General features: G+C 37.6%; 1 protein-coding gene across 1 annotated transcript in view; it reads left to right on the top strand.

Moving 5' to 3' along the window:
• TRPC5 (transient receptor potential cation channel subfamily C member 5) overlaps window positions 1–21,639 on the top strand; it is a 270,889-nt gene that overhangs the window by 244,377 nt on the left and 4,873 nt on the right. The window contains exons 9-11 of the mRNA XM_005614425.4: window positions 19,155–19,358; window positions 19,595–19,636; window positions 20,451–20,540. Coding sequence (XP_005614482.2) covers window positions 19,155–19,358; window positions 19,595–19,636; window positions 20,451–20,540 — 336 coding nt within the window. The remainder of the gene's footprint in view (window positions 1–19,154; window positions 19,359–19,594; window positions 19,637–20,450; window positions 20,541–21,639) is intronic.

Here is a 21,639-nt window from a genome sequence, read left to right as displayed (position 1 = left end):
CAGAGAAAGATAAATACTGTATGACATTATTTATATGTGGAATCTAAAAAAATAGCTCATAGAAAAAGGTATCAGATTTGTGGTCACCAGAGGCAAGGGGTAGGGTATGGAGAAATTGGATGAAAGTGGTCAAAAAGTACAAACTTCCAGTTCTAAGATAAATAAGTACTGGGGATGAAATGTACAACATGATGACTGTAATTAACACTGCTGTATAGTATATATGAAAGTTGCTAAAACAGTAGATCCTAAAAAGTTCTCATCACAAGGAAAAGAACTCTTAAATCGTTTTTTTTGGTATCTATACGAGGGGATGGATGTTAACCAAACTTATTGTGGTAACCGTTTCACAATATATGTAAGTCAAGTCATTATGCTGCACGCCTTAAACTTACACAGTACTGTATGTCAGTTATATCTCAATGAAACTGAAAGGAAAAAAAATTCTGCAGAGAGTGTTAAACAAACATGATCAGCAACCCCTTCATAAAAAAGAAAGATCAGAGAATGCCAAGCCTGAATAACCACCAAATATCCTTTTTCTCCCCACCCCCCACTCACCATTCATCAGGAAGGTCATCTCTTTGGCTGTACTGTGCCCACATTAAGAAAGGCAGGGGAGACTATCAGTTACTGATTCTTTGTCCTTCCTCCCCACTGTCTTCTTTCCGTCATAGCCTGGTAAGCCAGTCTTCTTCATCTTGCTGGATGGCCTGATAACATTATCTTCAGGAGGTGCACAAACCATACCTACTTCTCACTGTCCTGTCGATGGAGGAATAGAGGGTGGGTAGCCAGGGGCAGACAAGGGGGAAGGAGGAAGGGCTGCTGGCCTGCTGCTTTGGCCTGCTGGATATATCTGGACCAGCAGGTAGAATCCTTGCATTAGTGTTTCTGAAGGTGTCATCAACAATCATCTGTATCAAAATCACCCAAAGAAGCTTGTTAAATAGTCAATTCTTGAGCCTCCCACCTGCACAGCATGAGTTTTTGTGGGTCTCAAGTGGGACCCAGGAATCTGCACTTTGGCAAGCACTGTATATGTGTGTAATGCCCAGTGAAGTTTGAGAACCACTGATGTAAATGAATCCTCAGCACTTCATTCAGCTTCAATGGTCATGCTCAACCTCTCTACTTTTCCTGACTTTGTATACTGCTGCTTCTTTCTGAAAAGTTTTCTCTCCATCTCTGCCAGGAGAAATCCTGTCACTTTCTCAAGGCCTAGCTCAAATATAACCTCTTTTGTAGTGCCTTCCCTGCTTTCTAGTCCCTATCTACAAACAGCTGGGATCACTCTTGAAGCAACAAGACAGGATATTGGTTGGTATCAGTAATGGAATGTGAGCAGAGTGAGTTGGGAGCATGAGGCTGGGAGAGCCAGAATGGAGCTGGAGCGTGCATTCTGAGGTTTAGCACCTGAAGTTGTGCACTGGAGCTGGGGTTGTTACAGGGCTGGAAGCTGGGTAACCAGTAAAAAGACACACCGAGTCTTTGAAAGGCCAGAGCAGTAATTCCAACCACCCAGCAACATAATTGGGGAGACAGATGAGCAGCCGTTTCGTGCTTGGGGATGGGGGGGTAGGGTAGAGGGACAGACATCATGGCTGCCCACTGGACAACTGTACATGTTCAGCAGGGAGAAGAATCTGTTTATAGCACCTACTGAAGGAGCTTTTGCAGTTCCAGAAGGCTAAAATGGGCTCTTGGGGTGCATCAGTCCTAGGGTGCAAGGGAGTATTGGAGGTGATGAATGGGCAGTGAGTTGATGCTGGAGGGAGAGCTCTCTTTTTTGCCCTGATGTTTTGCAGCTGAGTTTGCGTACTTGCATTAAGGTTGCTACAAGGGCTCTAAACTAGATAAACCAATCCCAAAGGCACTCCTGGCAGGTGTCAGAATGATTAGAACAGGGAATTCTAGACACCTGGCACCCTTGGGGAAGAAAGGAGAATTGCTGGCTGTTTATATTATACGGGGAATTGGCTCCCCTCTAGACCACTGTACATGTGTAAGAAGCTGGAGGTGAGGGCGTGGAGAGGTATGGCAGTGCTCCCTGAGGGGAGCTGCTCTACTTCAGGCCTCCAAGTGGCTGTGGGAGGCCCGGGATACTTCCATATTTTGAAGGTTCTTGTAAGTTTTTAAATTAAATTAAAACAAAAATAGAGTTACAAAAACTATGGTATATTTTAAATGCTTACATCTTTTTAAAACTGCATTTTTATCCATGAGGCAAAACTACAATACAAGGTGTAACGTCTGGTGAGATTCAGAAACCTGCCTTTTCCACAAATGCCCCATATGATTGTGATGCACACCAGCATTTGAGAAGCATGCTCTGAATTCTACCAGGCGAAGAAAGCAGTCCAAGTGAGGTAGACTTTCCTTGAGATGCCAGGGAAGTGAGTTCCCCTGCCTCAATTTGGGACATGTATGTCACAGCGATTTGTGTTGCTTTCCCATCATAGGCAAACAGAGCTGGTCATATGCCCAAATGAAGTAAGCAGGTACTAGTTAATGTGAAGCACGCCAAAATAGCCCCCTCCCCAAAATATCCCTCCAACCAGCCTGCCATCTGGCCTGAGATTCCTGGAAGTAGCTTTTTTCCTTAACAGTTATTATTAACTCTGCTCTGCTATGTCTGTGCCTGCCATTCTCCCTTTGCATTATGTTATAAAGCTTTCCAATTTGCTATGGCAAGACGGTTGCTGGCAGGAGATCTGAGAGAGTGCATAAGAATTTATCAAAAACTGATAAGAAATTGGCATTCTGGCTTGTTTGCAAGGAAACTAACCTTGAGCTTGGATTTGTTGAGAAATGTGAAGTTGAACAGACGTGTTCGTTTGAACTAGCTGTGGCCATGTGTTCAGAATCTGAGCAAGTCAGCAGCTCTTGAAGGTATGCTCTCCAGTTACAGTACATTACGCTGGCACTGTGAAAGAAGCTGAAACAAACAGAAGCCCTGGCCTGCTCTACAGGACCTAACAAGCTTGAAGGCAATGCAGGGCACACGAGCCAGAACACATATGTAAGGCTATGTGTCTTTAAGAGCACATTCTGGTAGCACAAAAGTCCTGAAACTTTTGGAAAGTTGAGAAGAGGAAGAACCACAGCCTATGGTTGTGTAGGTTATGTCTTACACAAAAGCACCCAGCCGGGGGCTGATCTTGGAGGATGTTCAAAAGCCATAGTTGGGTAGAGAGGGTAGGGCAGAGAGTAAGAGACAGCATCACACCAAATACCGAAAATAAGCAAAGAAAAAGCCAATGTCCGATTTATCTATCACATAAAGTGAAAGCTAGCCCCATGAAGATGAATGAAAACCTCTTGGGCATCGTACATTTAGGGAAATTTTAGACAAATACAACTATGGAAGCACCATCCATAATCTTGCAATTCAAATTAGATCAAGGGTTGAAAATAAAACAGATTTCTACATGCCAAATCATCTTCTTATCCATATTGTTCACTGCTACAATCCTAACATCCAGCATCTAGCAGGCAGTCAATACATATTTGTTGAATGAATGCTTACCTTACTCATCGCTTTCCAGCTCACACTGTTTAACCAGTTCTGCCAGGTGGTCTATTATTTCCCCATCTTCAGGATTCAGGTGTTACCTCTGTACTCTAATTGTGCCCTGTGTGCTATTCCCACCACCAATAACATTCATCTCTCTATATCCAGCACCTAGCAGAGTGCCTGAAATACGGTAGTTGCTCGACATAGAAATCAAAGCCTGAAAGCATGGGTGGACGATGAATTGATACGTGATGAATGAACGGAAAAGGACTGTTGAGATGATACTTTTCAATATTTTTTCTGCTAAATTATTACGTAGTAATTCCCAACCTAAGCTCACCTGAGCACTAGGGGAATGGCATGGTAGCAACTGGGGTTCTTGAGCTGTTTTCAAATTGCTTAGCCAAAATCATGCCCTCACCTGAGTGGAGCAGGCACAATGAGGGGCACCAGAAAGCCTCCTAAGCTCAAAAAAGATGCCTATGGTTTATAACTTGGCCCACTTCATGGTTCTATTCTATGTCAAAATTAAACGCTTTTTTCTCCTCAGACCTTCAGAAAACTATTTTTTAAAAGGTACATAACTGCTCATTGTTTAAAACACAAACAAAAAGCTAAACTCACACAGGGATTTAAAAAAACAGTATTTCCAGATACGAGGACATCTAGCCAAGTTTATTAGAAAATAGCTAAACACCCATAGGCGCTGCATCATCATTCTCCCTTTTCAAATTTGTCTATAGATGGAATTCTGTGTTTGAAAATGTGACTCAGCTCATTTTAAGAAATACTTCTTGGGGGCCGGCCCCATGGCCAAGTGGTCGAGTTCGCACGCTCTGCTTCAGCAGCCTGGGTTTCCACGGGTTCAGATCCTGGACCCACTCATCAGGCCATGCTGAGGCAGCGTCCCACCTAGCACAACCAGAAGGACCTACAACTAGAATATACAACTATGTTCTGAGGGGCTTTGGGGAGAAGAAGGAAAAAAAAAGAAGATTGGTGACAGATGTTAGCTCAGGTGCCAATCTGAAAAAAAAAAAAGACAGAAATACTTATTGAATACATACTTCATTTCAAGAGCTAGAAAACATTCCACAGATGAAAGACTGGCTATTCTGGGCTGTCAAAGAGTAAAATGAACATTCGAAGTTTGTTCCTGGTGTTATAGGCTCAGAAATGTAGAAGAAGGAACCAACAATTGTATAGGTCTTACTATCCACTAAGCAGTAGCCTAGGTATTTTACATTGACTTCTACAACAATTCAGCTAGGTAGGTATTTTCCTCTATCTTAACAGTTGAGAAAACCATGACTTGGAGATTTGGATTGACTGGTCTGAAGTCACACAGCTAATAAGTAGAGCAGTATTTCAAACCCTGGTTTGTTTGACTCCAAAATCCCTGCTCTTTCCACAACGGCAGGATGCCTCTCACTATTCCATACTGCCCTTACCTTCTGTCCTCCTCTGCATCCCAAGTTGCCTACAGCATCATTGTCTCCCAGGGCAGGATTTCAGGGCAATGATAGTTACTATTCCAATAACTGTGTGTGTGTGTGCATGTGTGCATGTGTGCAGCTTATATATTGAAGCTGTCTTAGTTCTGGGTCTTACCAAGGGCATTCAAACCTTTTGCTGGTATACCCTCTAATGAATTTGGAGGAAAAAAACATATTTTTGGGTTGACATCCAGATATTTCATTATAAGTTTAAAGAATTGTAAAGAATGTAATTTCTGGATTATGGTAAATATTGACATTTAGAATAAAATTATCCAGTTACTCATTTCAATGTATCCCAATGGAATCTGAATCCATAGTGATTTGCTACTCATAAGTATGTTTTTAAAAAATAAATGGCTAGGGGCCTGGCCCCATGGTATGGTGGTAAAGTTCCACATGCTCCACTTCAGCAGCCCAGGTTCGCACATCTGGATCCTGGGTATGGACCTACACCACTTGTCAGCCATGCTGTGGCAGTGACCCATATATAAAGTGGAGGAAGATTGGCACAGCTATTAGCTAAGGGCTAATCTTCCTCAAGCAAAGAAAAAGAGGAAGATTGGCAACAAAGGTTAGCTCAGGGCTAATCTTCCTCATCAAAAACAAAAACAAAAATAAATAAATAAATGGCTAAATTCTTCTTTAAGGGCAGAATGTTTACATCATTCCTTTTTCTCCTTGAATTCTTATTTCCATTCCACATCCCCACAGGATTTTATCCTCTTATAAAATTATTCTGTTTTGAAGTCTTTTATTATTGATCACCCTATCATATTTCTTCATAACAAAAGTACACACTGAATTTTAATTTTTATTTCCTTTGGCCAGAAGTAATAAATGTTAAAACATTTCTTCTGAATTTAGTTATTATTCAATTATTAGCTGTACAAAACTGCTTAAAAGAACATAAATACAAATTTTGGTAAATAACTATTAGACATAAAAGTACACTTTTATTAGAAGTGCATTTCTTAAAGATGTGACTGGGGCTTTTCTTCCAACTAGTTATTATATCCACAGAATATTGAGTAATATTCAGGAACCGGATTCAGCTTCAATTATATTTTTAGTTTCCATTTTTATAAAAGTAAGTTCTAAGAAACCTTTTTCATATCAATAAGTATATGTGAATGGATAGAGTTTTATTATGCTATTGTCACTCAATTTTCTTGAACTCTGAGTTATATGCCGAAAAGTCATATGATGATTATTCGTGAAATGCCATTTTTAACAATTCATCATCTGACAACTTTATTAGGTTATCCTTAAACTTTACTGAAGGCAAAGAATTAGAAACCACATGACTTAGAAAAGGATTTGTTGCCCAAGATTACAGTCATTCAGTTTTTCAATTTCTGGGAAGTAATACTGTCGTAGGAAGCCTCTGAGATGGCCCCTAATGATCCCCGCTTACTGGTATTTGAGTCCTTATGCAATCTCCTCCCCTTAAGTGTGGGCAAGACCTTATGCAATCTTCTCCATTTGAGTGTGAGCTGGACCTAACAAATCTATTATGGCAAAAGTGATGGCACTTCAGAGATTGGGTTAGGAAAAGACCATGGCTTTTCTCTCTGGCTCTCTCTGTGGGAAGCCTGCTGCCATGTTATGAGCTATCCTATGGAGAGGCCCATGTGTCAAGGAACTGAGGGAGGTCTCTGGCCAATAGCCAGCAAGGCACTAAGGTCCTCAAGTCCAACAGCCTATAAAAACCTGAATCCTGTCAACAACCACGTGAGTGAGCTTGGAAGAGAATCCTCCCCTAACCTGGGCTTCAGATGAGACTCTAGCTCTAGCCAATAACTGAATTATACCCTTGTAATAGATCTTAAGTCAGAGGCACACATCTTGCCCCACCCAGATTCCTGATCCACAGAAGCTGTGAGATAATAAATGTTTGTTGTTTTAAGCTGCTAAATTTGGGGATAAAACCAAAAAGTCTTTACTAAGACTATTCAAATAATTGTTAAATATATCAGTTACTCTTTTACTAAGAGACACTTTGCTTAACCCAACATACTAATATAAATTCATGATTGGAAAATAGAAATTTTATTAATTTTAATACACCTTTACCAATAGAACATTTTTTGTAAAATTCTTTTTTCTTATCAGATGTTTTAAAGACAATTTTACCAAAACTTTGGAGCTGCAGCTTTAGCAATTTTTGGAAAATATCTGCCACATAGCCTAACTGGTAAAACTAGTCATCGTTTCCAAACCAATTGGCTAAATCGTATTTCTTTTGTCTCAAAAAGGATGACTTCATTTTTCAGCTCAATAAATATATCCATACTTCTCCCTGTGATGACCATTTCACTTGTAAATTCTAACTCTAGGATGGACGGACAGATTAAAAGATGATGATGATAGACAGATAGATAGAGCATGAAGGCATGTTATGAGATTGTCATCTGAATGAAATAAGATGGTATAGAGTACAATATTTCTTCCACTGCTATCTTTTTTTTGCTTTGCTTTCACAGAATTCTCCCTCAGTAATGATGTATTATTTGACAATTGTTGAGGAATGGAGAGGGGACATCATTAAAATTGTCATCACTCCTGCCATCCCCGTATAAGTTATCAGTACCCCAACATCAGCCAAAATGCCTGTTTCTAATGTCAAGCTTTCACCCTTGATTTTAAAAACGGCCAAAAGATATGAGTAGACATTTCTCTAAATAAGATATACATGTGGCCAATGAGCACAGGATAGCATGCTCGATGTCATTCAGCATTAGGAAAATTCAAGTCAAAACCAGAATGAGATACCACTTCACATGCTCTAGGGTGACTACAACAAAAAACATGGACTGTAACAAGTATTGGTGAGAATGTGAAGAAATTGAAACCCTCATACATTGCTAGTGGGAATGTAAAATGATACAGCCACTTTAAAAAACAGTATGGCAATTTCTCATAAAATTAAACACAGAGTTACCATACAACCCAGTAATTCTACTCCTGGGTATATACCCAAGAGAATTAAAAGCATATGTCCACACAAAAACTTGTGCACAAATATTCATAGAAGTATTATTCATAATAGCAAAGTGGAAACAACCCAAATTACCATCAACTGATGAATAAATAAACAAGATGTGGTATGTCCACACAATTAAATATAATATTATTCAGCCATAGAAAGGAATAACTTATTGATAGATGCCACGACAGGGATGAACCTTGAAAACATTATGCTAAGTGAATGGATTCACACACAAGGGCAACTATTATATGATTCCACTGAAATGCAATGTTAAAAATAGGCAAATCCAGGGCCCATACAGGTGGCATAGTGGTTAAGTTTGCATGCTCCAGTTCAGTGGCCCAGGGTTTACAGGTTCAGATCCCAGGCAAAGACCTAGCACTGCTCGTCAGGCCATGCTGTGGTGGTGTCCCACATAAAACAGAGGAAGATTGGCACAGATGTTAGCTCAGTGACAATCTTCCTCAAGCAAAAAGAGGAAGATTGGCAACAGATGTTCACTCAAGGCCAATCTTTCTCACACACGAAAAAAGACAAATCCATAGAGATGAAAGTATATTACTGGTTGACAGGGCCTATGGGGAGGGGATGGAGTACTGGGTAGTGACTGCTAATGGTCACAGGGTTTCTTTTTAGAGTGATGAAAATGTTCTAAAACAGATAGTGGTGATCATTGTTCAACTCTGTGAATATATTAAAAAATCACTGAATTGTACACTTTAAAAGATGAGTACAGCAACATTGCTATCTATGCAATCTAAGAAATCATTGCCTAACATAAGGTCATGAAAATTTACTCCTATGTTTTCTTCTAAGAGTTTGTTTTTTGGTAATAGCTTTATTGAGATACAATCCATATACCATAAAATTCATCTTTTTTTAATAACGTCCTTTTTATTCTCCCAAAGGGACATTCACAACGAGTTTTTCTTTTTTCTTCTTTTTTGTTGAGGAAAACTCACCCTGAACTAACGTTTGTGCCAATCTTCCTCTATTTTTTAGTATGTGGGCTGCCAGCACAGCGTGGCCACTAACAGAGCAGTGTAGGTCTGTGCCCAGTAACTGAATCCAGGCTGCTGAAGTGGAGTGTGCTGAATTTAACCACTAGGCCACTGGGGCCAGCCCCTAAAATTCATCTTTTGAATTGTACAATTCATTGTTGTTTAAGGGTACAAACTTTCAACTAGTAGTAAATAAGTCCTATAGATCTAATGCACAGTATAGTGAATGTACACAACAATATTGTATTATAATCATCAAACATACTAAGAGACTAGGTCTTAATTATTCCAACCACTAAAAAGAAATGATAATTATGTGATGTATAGAGCTGCTAACTATCGCTGTAGTGGCAATCATATCTCAATACATAAGTGTATCAAATCAACATGTTGTACACCCTAAATTAACACAATGTTAAATGTCAAATGCATTTCAATTAGAAAAAGATTAGTGGGCTAGCTCTGTGGCCGAGTGGTTAAAGTTCCCCATGGCCCGCTTTAGTGGCCTAGGGTTCCCAGGTTCGGATCCCGGGTGCAGACCTACTCCATTCATCAGCCATGCTGTGGAGGCATCCCACGTGCAAAGTAGAGGAAGTTTGGCAGAGATGTTAGCTCAGGGATAATCATCCTCAAGCCAAAAAGAGGGGGATTGGCAATGGATGTTAGCTCAGGGTGAATCTTCCTCACACACACACACAAAAGATTAGCACAGCAAAAGCATAAGTGTCAAAAGAAAAAACTAGATAAATTGGGTTACATCAAAACAAAATATATGGACTTACAAAAGAAAGAAATTACATTACAATTCAGTTATCAAAATATTAAAAAAACAAATTTGTGATATGGTAATATATGTGCTTCTTTATTAACTCATTAAAAAAACAAAATCTAGTGGCGGGTCTAATAAGTACCTTAAGTTCCATCTAGAGTTTTATTTTTCCTTTGAACTTTCTGCTTACTTGACCCAAAGCCATTTAGTCCCTTCTACAGAAGATAAAAGTAACCTCAATGTATCCATTAACGTTTGGTTAGTAACTATTATTCAGAAAAACGCAATGAGCATTTCAGACATCAACAGAATCCTGCACTTCAGTGGTTCTTAACAATTTGGGGGGTGCTGACCCCTCTGAGATTGTGATGGAAGCCCAGAAAAATGAAAAACCTCCATATTTTACATACAATTTTAATAGATTCATTGACTCCATTAACTTAGTCCATGGAATCAGGTTTAAAAATCCCTATTCTACTGGATGCCATTCTTGAACTCAATCTGCTAATCTTTTAACATGATAGCTAAGCACTGCTACCTTGCAAAGTAAAATGAAAGCCGTCATGGAATATCTGAAAGGCCACGGAGCAAATTCTAGGATTCACTGACAGACTGAATGTTCACTCAGAAACCACTTTAAGCCAAACACTGCTAGGCATAGCTTTCCTTTTAAAGATCTCATGTGCTAGTAAAGAAAGATTTTCGTTTTCTTCCTTACACTGTACACTTTTGACAGTGGATACCATATTGTTTCCATATTCTAGAACCCATTATCCCCTAGAGTATCTGTAACAATGGTTCTAGAAAAAAATGTCTCCGCAGATACATTAAATTTCTTTTGTCAAAACAGCTAAAACTTAATAACTGATTGAGGCTGTTTCCCTTTTTATTTAACTTCCAAGAAAGTTTGGGCCAAATTTAATATCCAATAACATTACTATTTCTGTCTCCTAAAGGTAGTCTCTGTTCTCTTATACATAACTGTATTAGTTTCTTATTCCTACTGTAGCAAATGACCACAGACTGGGGCTTGAAACAACACAAATTTATAATTTTACAGATCTGGAGGTCCAACGTCTGAAATGGGTCTCACTGGGGTAAAATCAAGTTGTTGGCCTGCCTTTCTGGAGGTTTAGTGGAGAATACATTTTCTTGCCTTTTTCGGCCTTTAGAGGCTGCCTGCATGCTTGGTTCATGGCCCCTTTCCATCTTCAAAGCCAGCAATGGCCAGTTGAGTCTTTCTCACATTGCATCACTCTGACGCTGACTCTCCTGCCTCTCTCTTTCACTTACAAGCAAGCACCCAGATAATTCAGGATCATCTTGTCATCTCAAGGTCAGCTGATCAGCAACCTTAACTCCCCCTTTCCATGTAACATATTAACAATACCCAGGGATTAAAACAAGGACGTCTTTATGGGCCATTATATTGCCTACCACACTAACCATCTTATTGGGCATTAAGTTAAAAGTTGGTGGATATAAATCATAAGTTAATGTGGCCACTGAAACAAACAAAGCTCTCACCACTATATACATATGACGGGGTCCAAGAATAATTTTTAGAAACATTTGAAAGTAAGTTGCCAATGTCATGACATTTCACTCCAAATATTGCAGTATGTATTCTACAAAATTATCACAATATCATGATCACATTCAAGAAATTTAACATCGATACACTAATAATTACTGATTTGGAGTGCATATTTAAATTTCCCTTATTGTCCCAAACATGTCCTTTACAGATGATAAACTGCAAGAACATTGAAGCTGTGTCACTGTGCACACACACTATGCACACACAGAGCCCTTTATTAAATAGTAGGAGACTTACTGATTTGAGGCATTTAATGAAATCGTTAACTACTAGGCTAATTAAGCAGGGACTTCAATGGCTGCACATGACAAAGAATACAGACTTTACAGAATTAGTCAAAGAAAGTCACTAAACACATACTAAAAACCAAACCCTGGGAGGAGGGGATAAGATTTCTAGAGTAGTCACATATTGTTTTAAATGTCTAGTTTCAACAGCAAATTACAAAAAATGCACAAAGAAAACCCAGGAAAGTATGGTCTGTATACAGGGAAAATGATGTCATAGAAACTGCCCTTGAGGAAGCCCAGATGTTGGATTTACTATAGACTAAACCAGCTATTTTAAATATCTTCAAAGGAATTAAGGAAACCATGTCTAAAGAATTAAAGGAAAGTTTGAGAACAATGTCTGACCAAATAGAAAATATTGATAGTGACAGAAATTATAAAACAAAGGATCAAATTTAAATTCTGTGTTTGAAATGCACCATAACAGAAATGGAAATCTCACTAGAGGGGCTCAACAGCAGATTTGAGCTGGCAGAAGAAAGAATCAACAAATCTGAAGATAAGTCAATTAACATTGTCTAGTCTGAGGATCAGAAAGTAAAACAGGGTGAAGACAAATGAACAGAGCCTCAGAGACCTGTGAGACACCATCAAATGGCTAACATACACACAAGGGGAGTCCTAGAAGGAGAGAAGAGAGAAAGGGGCAGAAAGAATATTTGAAGAAATAATTGATAAAAACTTTTCAGAAATAATCTACACATCCAAGAGCTCAAATAATTCCTAGTAAGATACATACAAAAAGATCCACATCATAGTCAAACTGTCAAAGTCAAAAACAAAAAGAAAATCTTTAAAGCAGGAGGACGAAAAGATAACAACTCCATCAGAAATCATGGGCACTAGAAGTCAGTGTGAAGAAATTAATTCAAAAAATATATAGTAGAAGAAACAACAGGGGAATTAAAAGGTACATTATAAAATGTCTATTTAACACAAAAGAAATCTATAATGGAAGAATAGAGGAAGAAATAAAGACATGAAACATATAGAAAATGGCAAAACAGCAGGTGTAAATCCTACCTTATCAGTAATTACACTAGATGTAATTAGATTAAGCAATCACACTTTAGATTGAAAGATACACATAAGTTATAAGTAAAAGAGTGGGAAAAAATATGTGATGCAAACAGTAACCAAAAGAGAGCTGAGTAGCTATACTAATATCAGACAAAGTAGAATTTATGATAAAAATTGTTACTGAGAATATGAAGGGCGTTTTACAATAATAAAACAAATCCATCATGAAGCTATAACAATTATAAACATTTGCACCTAACTACAGAGCTGAAAAAATACATGAGGCAAAAACTGAAAGAATTGAAGGGAGAAATAGACAATTCAACAATAATAGTTGGAGAATTTATTACTCCACTTTCAGTAATGAACAGAACTAGACAGATGGCCAAAAAAGAAATAGTAGACTTGAGCAACATTATAAACCAATTAGACCTAACAGACATCTGTAGAACGATCCACACAACAACAGCAGAATACACATTCTTCTGAAGTGCACATGGAACATTCTCCAAGATAGATTATATGTTGGTCCATAAAATAAGCCTCACTAAATTTCAAAAGACTGAAATAATAAAAGTGTGTTCTCCAAACATGCTTAGAATATAATGGAATTAAGTTAGCAATCAGTAATAGAATGAAATTTGGCAAATTCACACGTAAGTGGATATTAAACAAGAAACCCCAAAATAACCATTGGTTCAATCACAATTAGAAATTAGAAAATACTTTGAGATGAATGAAAGTGAGAGTATGATATATGTCAACTTTCCTTAGATGAAAATTTATAACTGTATATGCCTATATTAAAAAAGAAGAAAGAGGGGCCGGCCCAGTGGTGCAGCAGTTAAGTGTGCATGTTCCACTTCAGCACCCAGGGTTTGCCAGTTCGGATCCCAGGTGTGGACATGGCACCGCTTGGCAAGCCATGCTGTGGTAGGCGACCCACATATAAAGTAGAGGAAGATGGGCACGGATGTTAGCTCAGGGCCAGTCTTCCTCAGCAAAAAGAGGAGGATTTGCAGCAGATGTCAGCTCAGGGCTAATCTTCCTCAAAAAAAAAAAAGAAGAAAGATTTCAAATCAATAACCCTTACCTTCCAACTTTAAGAAGCTAGAAAAAGAACAGCAAATTAAACCCAAAGCAAACAAAAAGAAGGAAAACAATTGGTAAATTGTTTATTAGTAAAATGTTTTTAAAGTTAGCCCTTACATTCATGATCCGCTTTGAGTTAATTTTTGTATATAGTGTGAGGTAAGGATCAAGGATCAAGGTTCTTTTTTTTTCTTATGGAAGTCCAACTATTCCAAGAGAATTTGTTGACAAGATTATCTTTTCCAAGTTGGATTTCCTTGACACCTTTCCTGAAAATCAATTACATATATGCATGCAATTATATATATGCATGCATTTATTTTTGGACTTTCTTGTTTTGTTCCATTGATCTTTATGCCAATTTGTTTTTTTCAAAACTGTTTTGACTATTTTATGTCATCTGTATTTCTATATAAATTTGAAAATCAGCTTGTCAATTTCTTCCAAAATGTCAACTGAGATTTGATTGAGATTGTATTGAATCTATAAATCAATTTGGAGAGAATTGACATCCTAGCTATATTTATTCTTCCAACTCATCAATACAGTGTATCTGTACATTTATTTAGGTCTTCTTTAGTTTCTCTCAGCAATCTTTTGTAGTTTTCAGTGTACATAACATGTACATTTTTGTCAAATTTATCCCTAAGTATTTTATATTTTAAATGATACTGTTTTTTAAAATTTACATTTCTCATTGTTCATTGCTACTATATAGAAATACAACTGATTTTTATCTGGCTCTTTTTCATAAAGTTTTTCTCCTCATTATAGGTCATATTTTCCTGCTTTTTGACATGTCTGATAAATTTTTATTTGATGCCAGACATTGTGAATTTTACCTTTTTGGGTGCTGCATATTTTTGTATTGTTATAAATATTCTTGAGCTTCATTCTGAAAACAGTTTGATCCTATTGAGGCTTGCTTTTAAGCTTAGTTAGGCATGACCAAAACCACTTTTAGTCTAGGGCAGCTCTGTACAATAAAAACATGATGCAAGTCACAAATATGTGTCACATATATTATTTTACATTTTCTAGTAGCCACATTAAAATACAGTGAAAAGAAACTGCTAAAATTAATTATACAAAATATTCCATATATACTATATTATATTGGTACCAAAACCAGGAAAAAAGTACAAGAAAAAAACTATAAACCAATATCCCTCATGAATATAGAAATGAAAATCCTCAACAAAGTGCATCAAATCTATCAATACATAGAAAGAATAATACACCATAACCATATAGGATTTATCCCAGGAATGCAAAGTAACCCATCATATTACTAGTCTAAACAAGAAAAACCCCATGATCATATCAGCTGATGCAGAAAAAGTATTTGACAAACTTCAACATACATTTATGATTTTTAAAAAATGTTTTAGCAAATTAGGAGTAGAATTTACCTTCCACAACCTGATAATAAGGCATCCACAAAAACTTACAGCTAACATAATGATGAAAGACTAAAGGCTTTCTATCTAAGATCAGTGACAAAGAAAGCATATCTGCTTTTAGCACTTCTATTCCACAATGTTCTGGAGATTCTAGACAGTACAATAAGGCAAGAAAAAAAACATTAAAGGCATACAGATTGGAAAGGAAGAAGTAAAACGGTCTTTATTTGGAAATGGTATGATCCTGTATGAAGAAAATCCTAAAGAATCAATCAAAAAACTTCCTAGAACAAAAAATGAATTTAGCAAGGCCAAAGAATACAAGGTCAATACACAAAAATCAATCATGTAGTAGCAGTAGACAATTAGAAACTGAAATTTAAAAAGATAGTACCATTGACAATTGTTGCAAACAAAATAAAATAATTGGGTACAAACTTAAAACATGTGCAGGACTTGTGCACTGAAAACTATAAAACATGGATGAAAGGAATGACATACTATGTTTGTGGATTGGAAGACTCAACAGAATGAATATACTTCCACTTAGCATAAGGTTTTCAAGGTTCATCCATGTTGTAGCATGTATTAGTATTTCATTCCTTCTTAACGCTGGATCGTATTCCATTGTATGGATATACCACATTTTGTTTATCCATTTATATTGTTTGATCGACATTTGGGTTGTTTCCACTCTGACTATTATGCATAATGCTGCTACGACCACTTATGTACAAGTTTTTGTGCGGAATATGTTTTCATTTCTCTTGGGTATATAGCTAGTAGTGGAATTGCTGGGTCATATGGTAACTATATGTTTAACCATTTGAGCAATTACCATACTGTTTTCGGAAGCAGCTGCACCATTGTATATTCCCACCAGCAGTGCGTGAGGGGTCCAATTTCTCTATATCCTTACCAACACTGGTTATTATCTGTCTTTTTTTTTTATTGTAGCCATCCTCGTGGTTTGAAGTGGTATCTTATTGTGGTTTCAATGAATCTCTCTAATGACTAATGATGTTGTGTATCTTTTTGCTTGCTTGTTAGTCATCATTTATATGCCTTCTTTGGGGAAATGTCTATTCAAGTGCTTTGCCCATTTTTAAATTGGTATATTTGTCCTTTTATATGTTTTGGATACAAGCCCCTTATCAGACATATGATATTTAATTACTTTCCCTCATTCTGTGGGTTGTCTTTTCATTTTCTTTATGGTGTTCTTTGAAGTACAAAAGTTTTTAACTTTTTATTTTTTTTAAAGATTGGCACCTGAGCTAACAACTGTTGCCAATATTCTTTTTTTTCTGCTTTTTTCTCCCTAAATCCCCCCAGTACATAGTTATGTATTTTAGCTGTGGGTCCCTCTAGTTGTGGCATGTGGGACGCAGCCTCAGCATGGCCTGATGAGCGGTGCCATGTCCACGCCCAGGCTCCGAACCAGTGAAACTCCGGGCCGCAGAAGCAGAGTGTGTGGACTTAACCACTTGGCCCCAGGGTTGGCCCCAAAAGTTTTTAACTTTGAGATGAAGGCCAGTTTACCTATTTTTTTTCCTTTGTCACTTGGCTTTTTGTGTCATATCTAAGGAACCATTGTCTTGTCCAAAGTCATGAAGATTTACCCCTAAGTTTTCTTCTTAGTGTTTTATAGTTTTTATCACTTAAATTTAGGTCTGTGATCCATTTTGAGTTGAGTCTTATATGTGGTGTGAGGTAGTAGTCCAACTTCATTCTTTTGAATGTGGTTATTGAGTAGTCCCAGCATGACCAACTGATGTTTGACTAAGGTACAACAGCAATTCAATAGTGAAACAATAGCCTTTTCAGCAAATGGCAATTGGATATCCATAGGCAAAAAGAAAAAAAAAGCCTCAACGTAAAACTCACCACTTATGCAAAAATTAACTCAAAGTAGATCGTAAAGCTAAACGCAAATCTTACAACTATAAATCTTATAGAGGAAAACATAAGAGAAAATCGTCATGACCTAGGGTTAGGAAAAGAGTTCTTACATGTAATACCAAAAGCATAATCCATTAAACATTTGATAAATTTGACCTCATCGAAATTAAAAAGTTTACTCTGTGAAGGGCACCATAAAGTAAATAGATAGACAAGATGCAGACCGGGAGAAAACATTTGCAAGTTAATTTCTGACAAAGAGTTAGTATCCAGAATATGTTAAAAACTCTCAAAATCCACCTGTAAGAAAACAAACAACCCAATAAAAATGGGCAAAGGATCTGAACAGACACTTTACCACAGAGCATATATAGACACCAAATAAGCATATGAAAAGATGTTCAACATCATAGGCCATTTAGGAAATGCAAATTAAAACCGTAATGAAATCCCACTACTTATCTGATAGAATGGTTAAACTTTAAAAACCTGACAAGTACTAAGGAGGATACAGAGCAAGTGCTGGGAATGAAAAAACAGTGCAGCCACTCTGGAAAACAGTTTGGTGGTTTATTATAAAGTTAAACATACACTGACCACATGACCCAACCATACCACTCCTAGATATTTAAGCTAGAAAAATTAAACTCATGTTCACACAAAAGTCTGTACATGAGTGTTCATAGCAGCTTTATTCATAATTGCTAAAAATTGGAAACAACCCAAATGTTCTTTCATGGGTGAATGAATAAACAAACTGTGGTACATACTGTATAATGGAACAGCACTAAAACGGAATGGAATATTGATACAAGCAAAAACACAGGTGAATCTCCAATATGTTGATATCGAGTGAAATAAGCCAGTCTCAAAAGGTTTCCTACTGTATGATTCCATTTATATAACATTTTTAAAAAGGTAAACTACAGGGATAGAGAATGGAGCTAGTGGTTGGGGAGGGTTTGATCTCAAAGGGGCAACAGTAGGGGATTTGGGGGGTTGACAGAATTGTTTAGTATCCTGATTGTGGTGATGGTTACATCAGTCCATCCAGGTCTTAAAACTCCTAGAAATGTACACCAATAAATGTGTGTGTGTGTGTGTGTGTGTGCATGTGTGCCTGGTTATGATAGTGGTTACAGAAGTATACACACTTGTCAAAACTCATCGAACACTTAAAATGGGTGAATTTTACTCTGTAAATCATATCTCAATAATGCTGATTTTTTTTTTTTGGAGGAAGATTAGCCCTGAGCTAACATCTGCCACCAATCCTCCTCTTTTTACTGAGGAAGACTGGCCCTGAGCTAACATCCATGCCCATCTTCCTCTACTTTATATGTGGGACTCCTACCACAGCATGGCTTGCCAAACGGTGCCATGTCCGCACCCGGGATCTGAACCGGCAAACCTCAGGCCACTGAAGTAGAACGTGTGAACTTAACCACTGCGCCATCAGGCCAGCCTCTAACATTGATTTTTTTTTTTAAAAAAAGAAAGCCTCTCTACACCAATCCCACTTCTTAAAAATAACTACTGTTGACAGTTTAGTATGTACCTGTCTAGAATATGTAAGCGTGTAATATAAAAGCAAATTTTTTAGTTTAATAAATGGGATCGTAGTACATAACATATATTGTGCTTTATGTTGCTTTTTTCACTTAGAGGTCTTATAGATGGACAAATGCATATACACATATATATGTTCTATATAAAAAATGTTGATAGATCTACTATGTTTTTAATAGTTATATTGTAAGCCATTTTATGGATGTGATATCATTTATTTAACCAGTCTCCCACTGTTGGATATTTAGGTTGTTGCCAGTTGTTTTGCTATTACAAGCTACAGTGCTACAGTGAGCAGCCCTGTGCATACATCTTTTTGCAAATATATTGATAAGATAAATTTCTAGAAGTAGGGGATTAGTGGGTCACAGGGTATATGTAATTTGAATTTTTACAGCTACTGACAGATTGCCCTCTATAGAAGTAAGTTGAACTTTTAGAATGTGCCACTGGTGCATTTTTCAGTTTCCCATCCTGAATCCTCAAACTTCTCTCTTTCATAGGATCATGCCGATATTGAATGGAAATTTGCAAGGACAAAACTCTGGATGAGTTACTTTGATGAAGGTGGCACCTTGCCACCTCCTTTCAACATCATCCCCAGTCCCAAGTCATTTCTATACCTTGGTAACTGGTTCAACAATACCTTCTGCCCGAAAAGAGACCCTGATGGTAGACGGAGAAGGCACAACTTGAGAAGCTTCACAGTAAGGCTTGTTAAAATTATCTTTCTTTTTAAACAAAAATGTTTCCTACCTTCCCTCATTTGTGATACTCCCTGTCTTAAGCATCATAGAATCACTCCAACCTACACATGTTTTGGGGGTTTGTCAGGCCAGGGGCTCCTGTGTCATCCTCTAGTCCTAATATTTAGAAATATATCCAGGTGGGTGGGGTGCTGGGAGACTACTGATATAACCTCTCTGTCCATTTTCAATTATAGGAACGCCATGCTGACAGCCTGATACAGAATCAACACTACCAGGTAAAGCTTCCTCACAGGGACTAAGCACAATAGTTCTAGGTCGGCTGAGTAACCTTGGCTAAGTCACTTAATCTCACTGAGCCTGTTTCCTCACCTGTAAAATGGGGATGATAAAACAACTCACAATGTTGTAAGAATTGAGTGGTGAGTATGTATGTATGATTGTGTCTGTGTGTGTGTGTGTGTGTCCTGGCTCAGTGCCTGACAGATTGCATTAAGTGGTAGCTATCATTATCACCATTACTAATACAAAGCTTAATGACCATGTGTGTTCCATTCCCTAGAGTCTGTGTAAAAAGAGGCTATCCCTGTAAAGGAGGAGTGTAGAGGGACTCTAAGAAAAATATCTTGATTATGTAATTAATGGACATTGAAATCAGCAGACTTTGTGACACTGAAGAATGACTTTCTCAACTTGATAAAAGGAAGAAAAGCTCTCATCTTACAAGGAGGGTTAAAGTTTAATCCAGGCTGAAGGGAAAGGATATTGACTCTGACCATTCAAGGATTATTCTGGTCTCATTATTCTATAAATGTGAATCTATGTTTACCTTATGCTTGGATGGAAAATTTCCCTCTTGGGTGAATTTTATCTTACTGGCCCACTCTGCCACCAAATTTGGATGCATAATAATTATTTGTTGAGCCAATGTTCTTAACTGAGTTTTTGCAGAAAATGGCTGGATTCCTGGGAGGATTTTCTATTGCAAAGATGGTCTAAGAATATTTTATTTCCTGTGTGTGTGTGTTTCTTATTTTACTGAGAGCCTGAGAAGGAAACTAAATGCCTCTTGATTTTTTTCCCTAATTCCAGGAAGTCATCAGGAATTTAGTCAAAAGGTATGTGGCTGCTATGATAAGAAATTCCAAAACAAATGAGGGGCTAACAGAAGAAAATTTTAAGGTAATTTAATCATGAAGTGGTTTAATTTCTCATTTCACATTTCTTAAGCCTCATTTACTCCTCATCGTGTTTGTGGTTTCTAGCGTTGAAATTTCAACTGCTTATAATACAGCTACACCAACTATAATTCTTATTCTCTCTCTCAAAATAGTCTGTCATCCAGTAGATGGAGAGATTTTACCAAAGTCTGTCACAAGAAAATCAGCTTTATGAATAAAAGAAATCTGCCCTATGCATTCTTTTAATATTCTGGGTGTTTCTCAGTGTGGAAATTGAGTGCTTTAAATGATGTGGCAAGGATGGGTGGCGAGGGGCAAGGTAGCAAAGGGACGATGCCTGGAGATTTAAAGGCCTTCTTTACTTAAAAGATATAAGGTAAAGATTGGAAAAATCTAGTATTCAATCTAAGATTTCAAAAACCCTACCATTAAACATTAAAATTCTCCTAATACTAGCATTAGCCTAAAATAGTGATTCTCGATCAGAGCAAATTTTGTTTTCTGGAACACATTCAACAACGTCTGGAGACATTTTTGGTCATCACACTGGGATGTGTGTGCTGTTGGCATCTAGTGGGTAGAGATCAGGGTTGCTACTAAACATTCTACAACACACAGGGCAGCCCCCCTCAACAAAAAATTATCCAGCTCAACATGTCGAGTGATTGAGAAACCCTATCATAGAACACATGTATATTTTCTAAGGAATTTAGGAAGGCTGTTATCCTAATCCATAGAAATAACTCCATCTATTGAGGGCCTGCTATGTGCCAGGCACTCCACTAGCTGCTGGGGTACAGTGATGAGCAAGATATAACCAGCCCCTACTCTCATGGAGTGACATGAAAACAATAATAATAGATGGTGATGAAGTATTCTAACAGCATAAACACAAAGTGCTATGAAGACACAAAGAGGAGGGACACTCAACTGGGACTTGGGGAGTCAGGGCAGGCTTTCTAAAAGAAGTGATGTTTAAGCTGAGGCTTGAAGGAGGAGCCAGATAAAGGAGAGTTGCAGAGAAGAGTGTTCTAGACAGAGAGAACAGCATAGGCAAAGGCTCAGAGGCAAGAGAGAATATGTCCACACACATGGACAGT

The sequence above is a fragment of the Equus caballus genome, chromosome X, assembly GCF_041296265.1.
Source record: "Equus caballus isolate H_3958 breed thoroughbred chromosome X, TB-T2T, whole genome shotgun sequence".
NCBI classification, from domain to species: domain Eukaryota; kingdom Metazoa; phylum Chordata; class Mammalia; order Perissodactyla; family Equidae; genus Equus; species Equus caballus.
The sequence above is the reverse complement of the archived record's forward strand: the minus strand, read 5'-3'. Positions and strand labels throughout refer to the sequence as shown.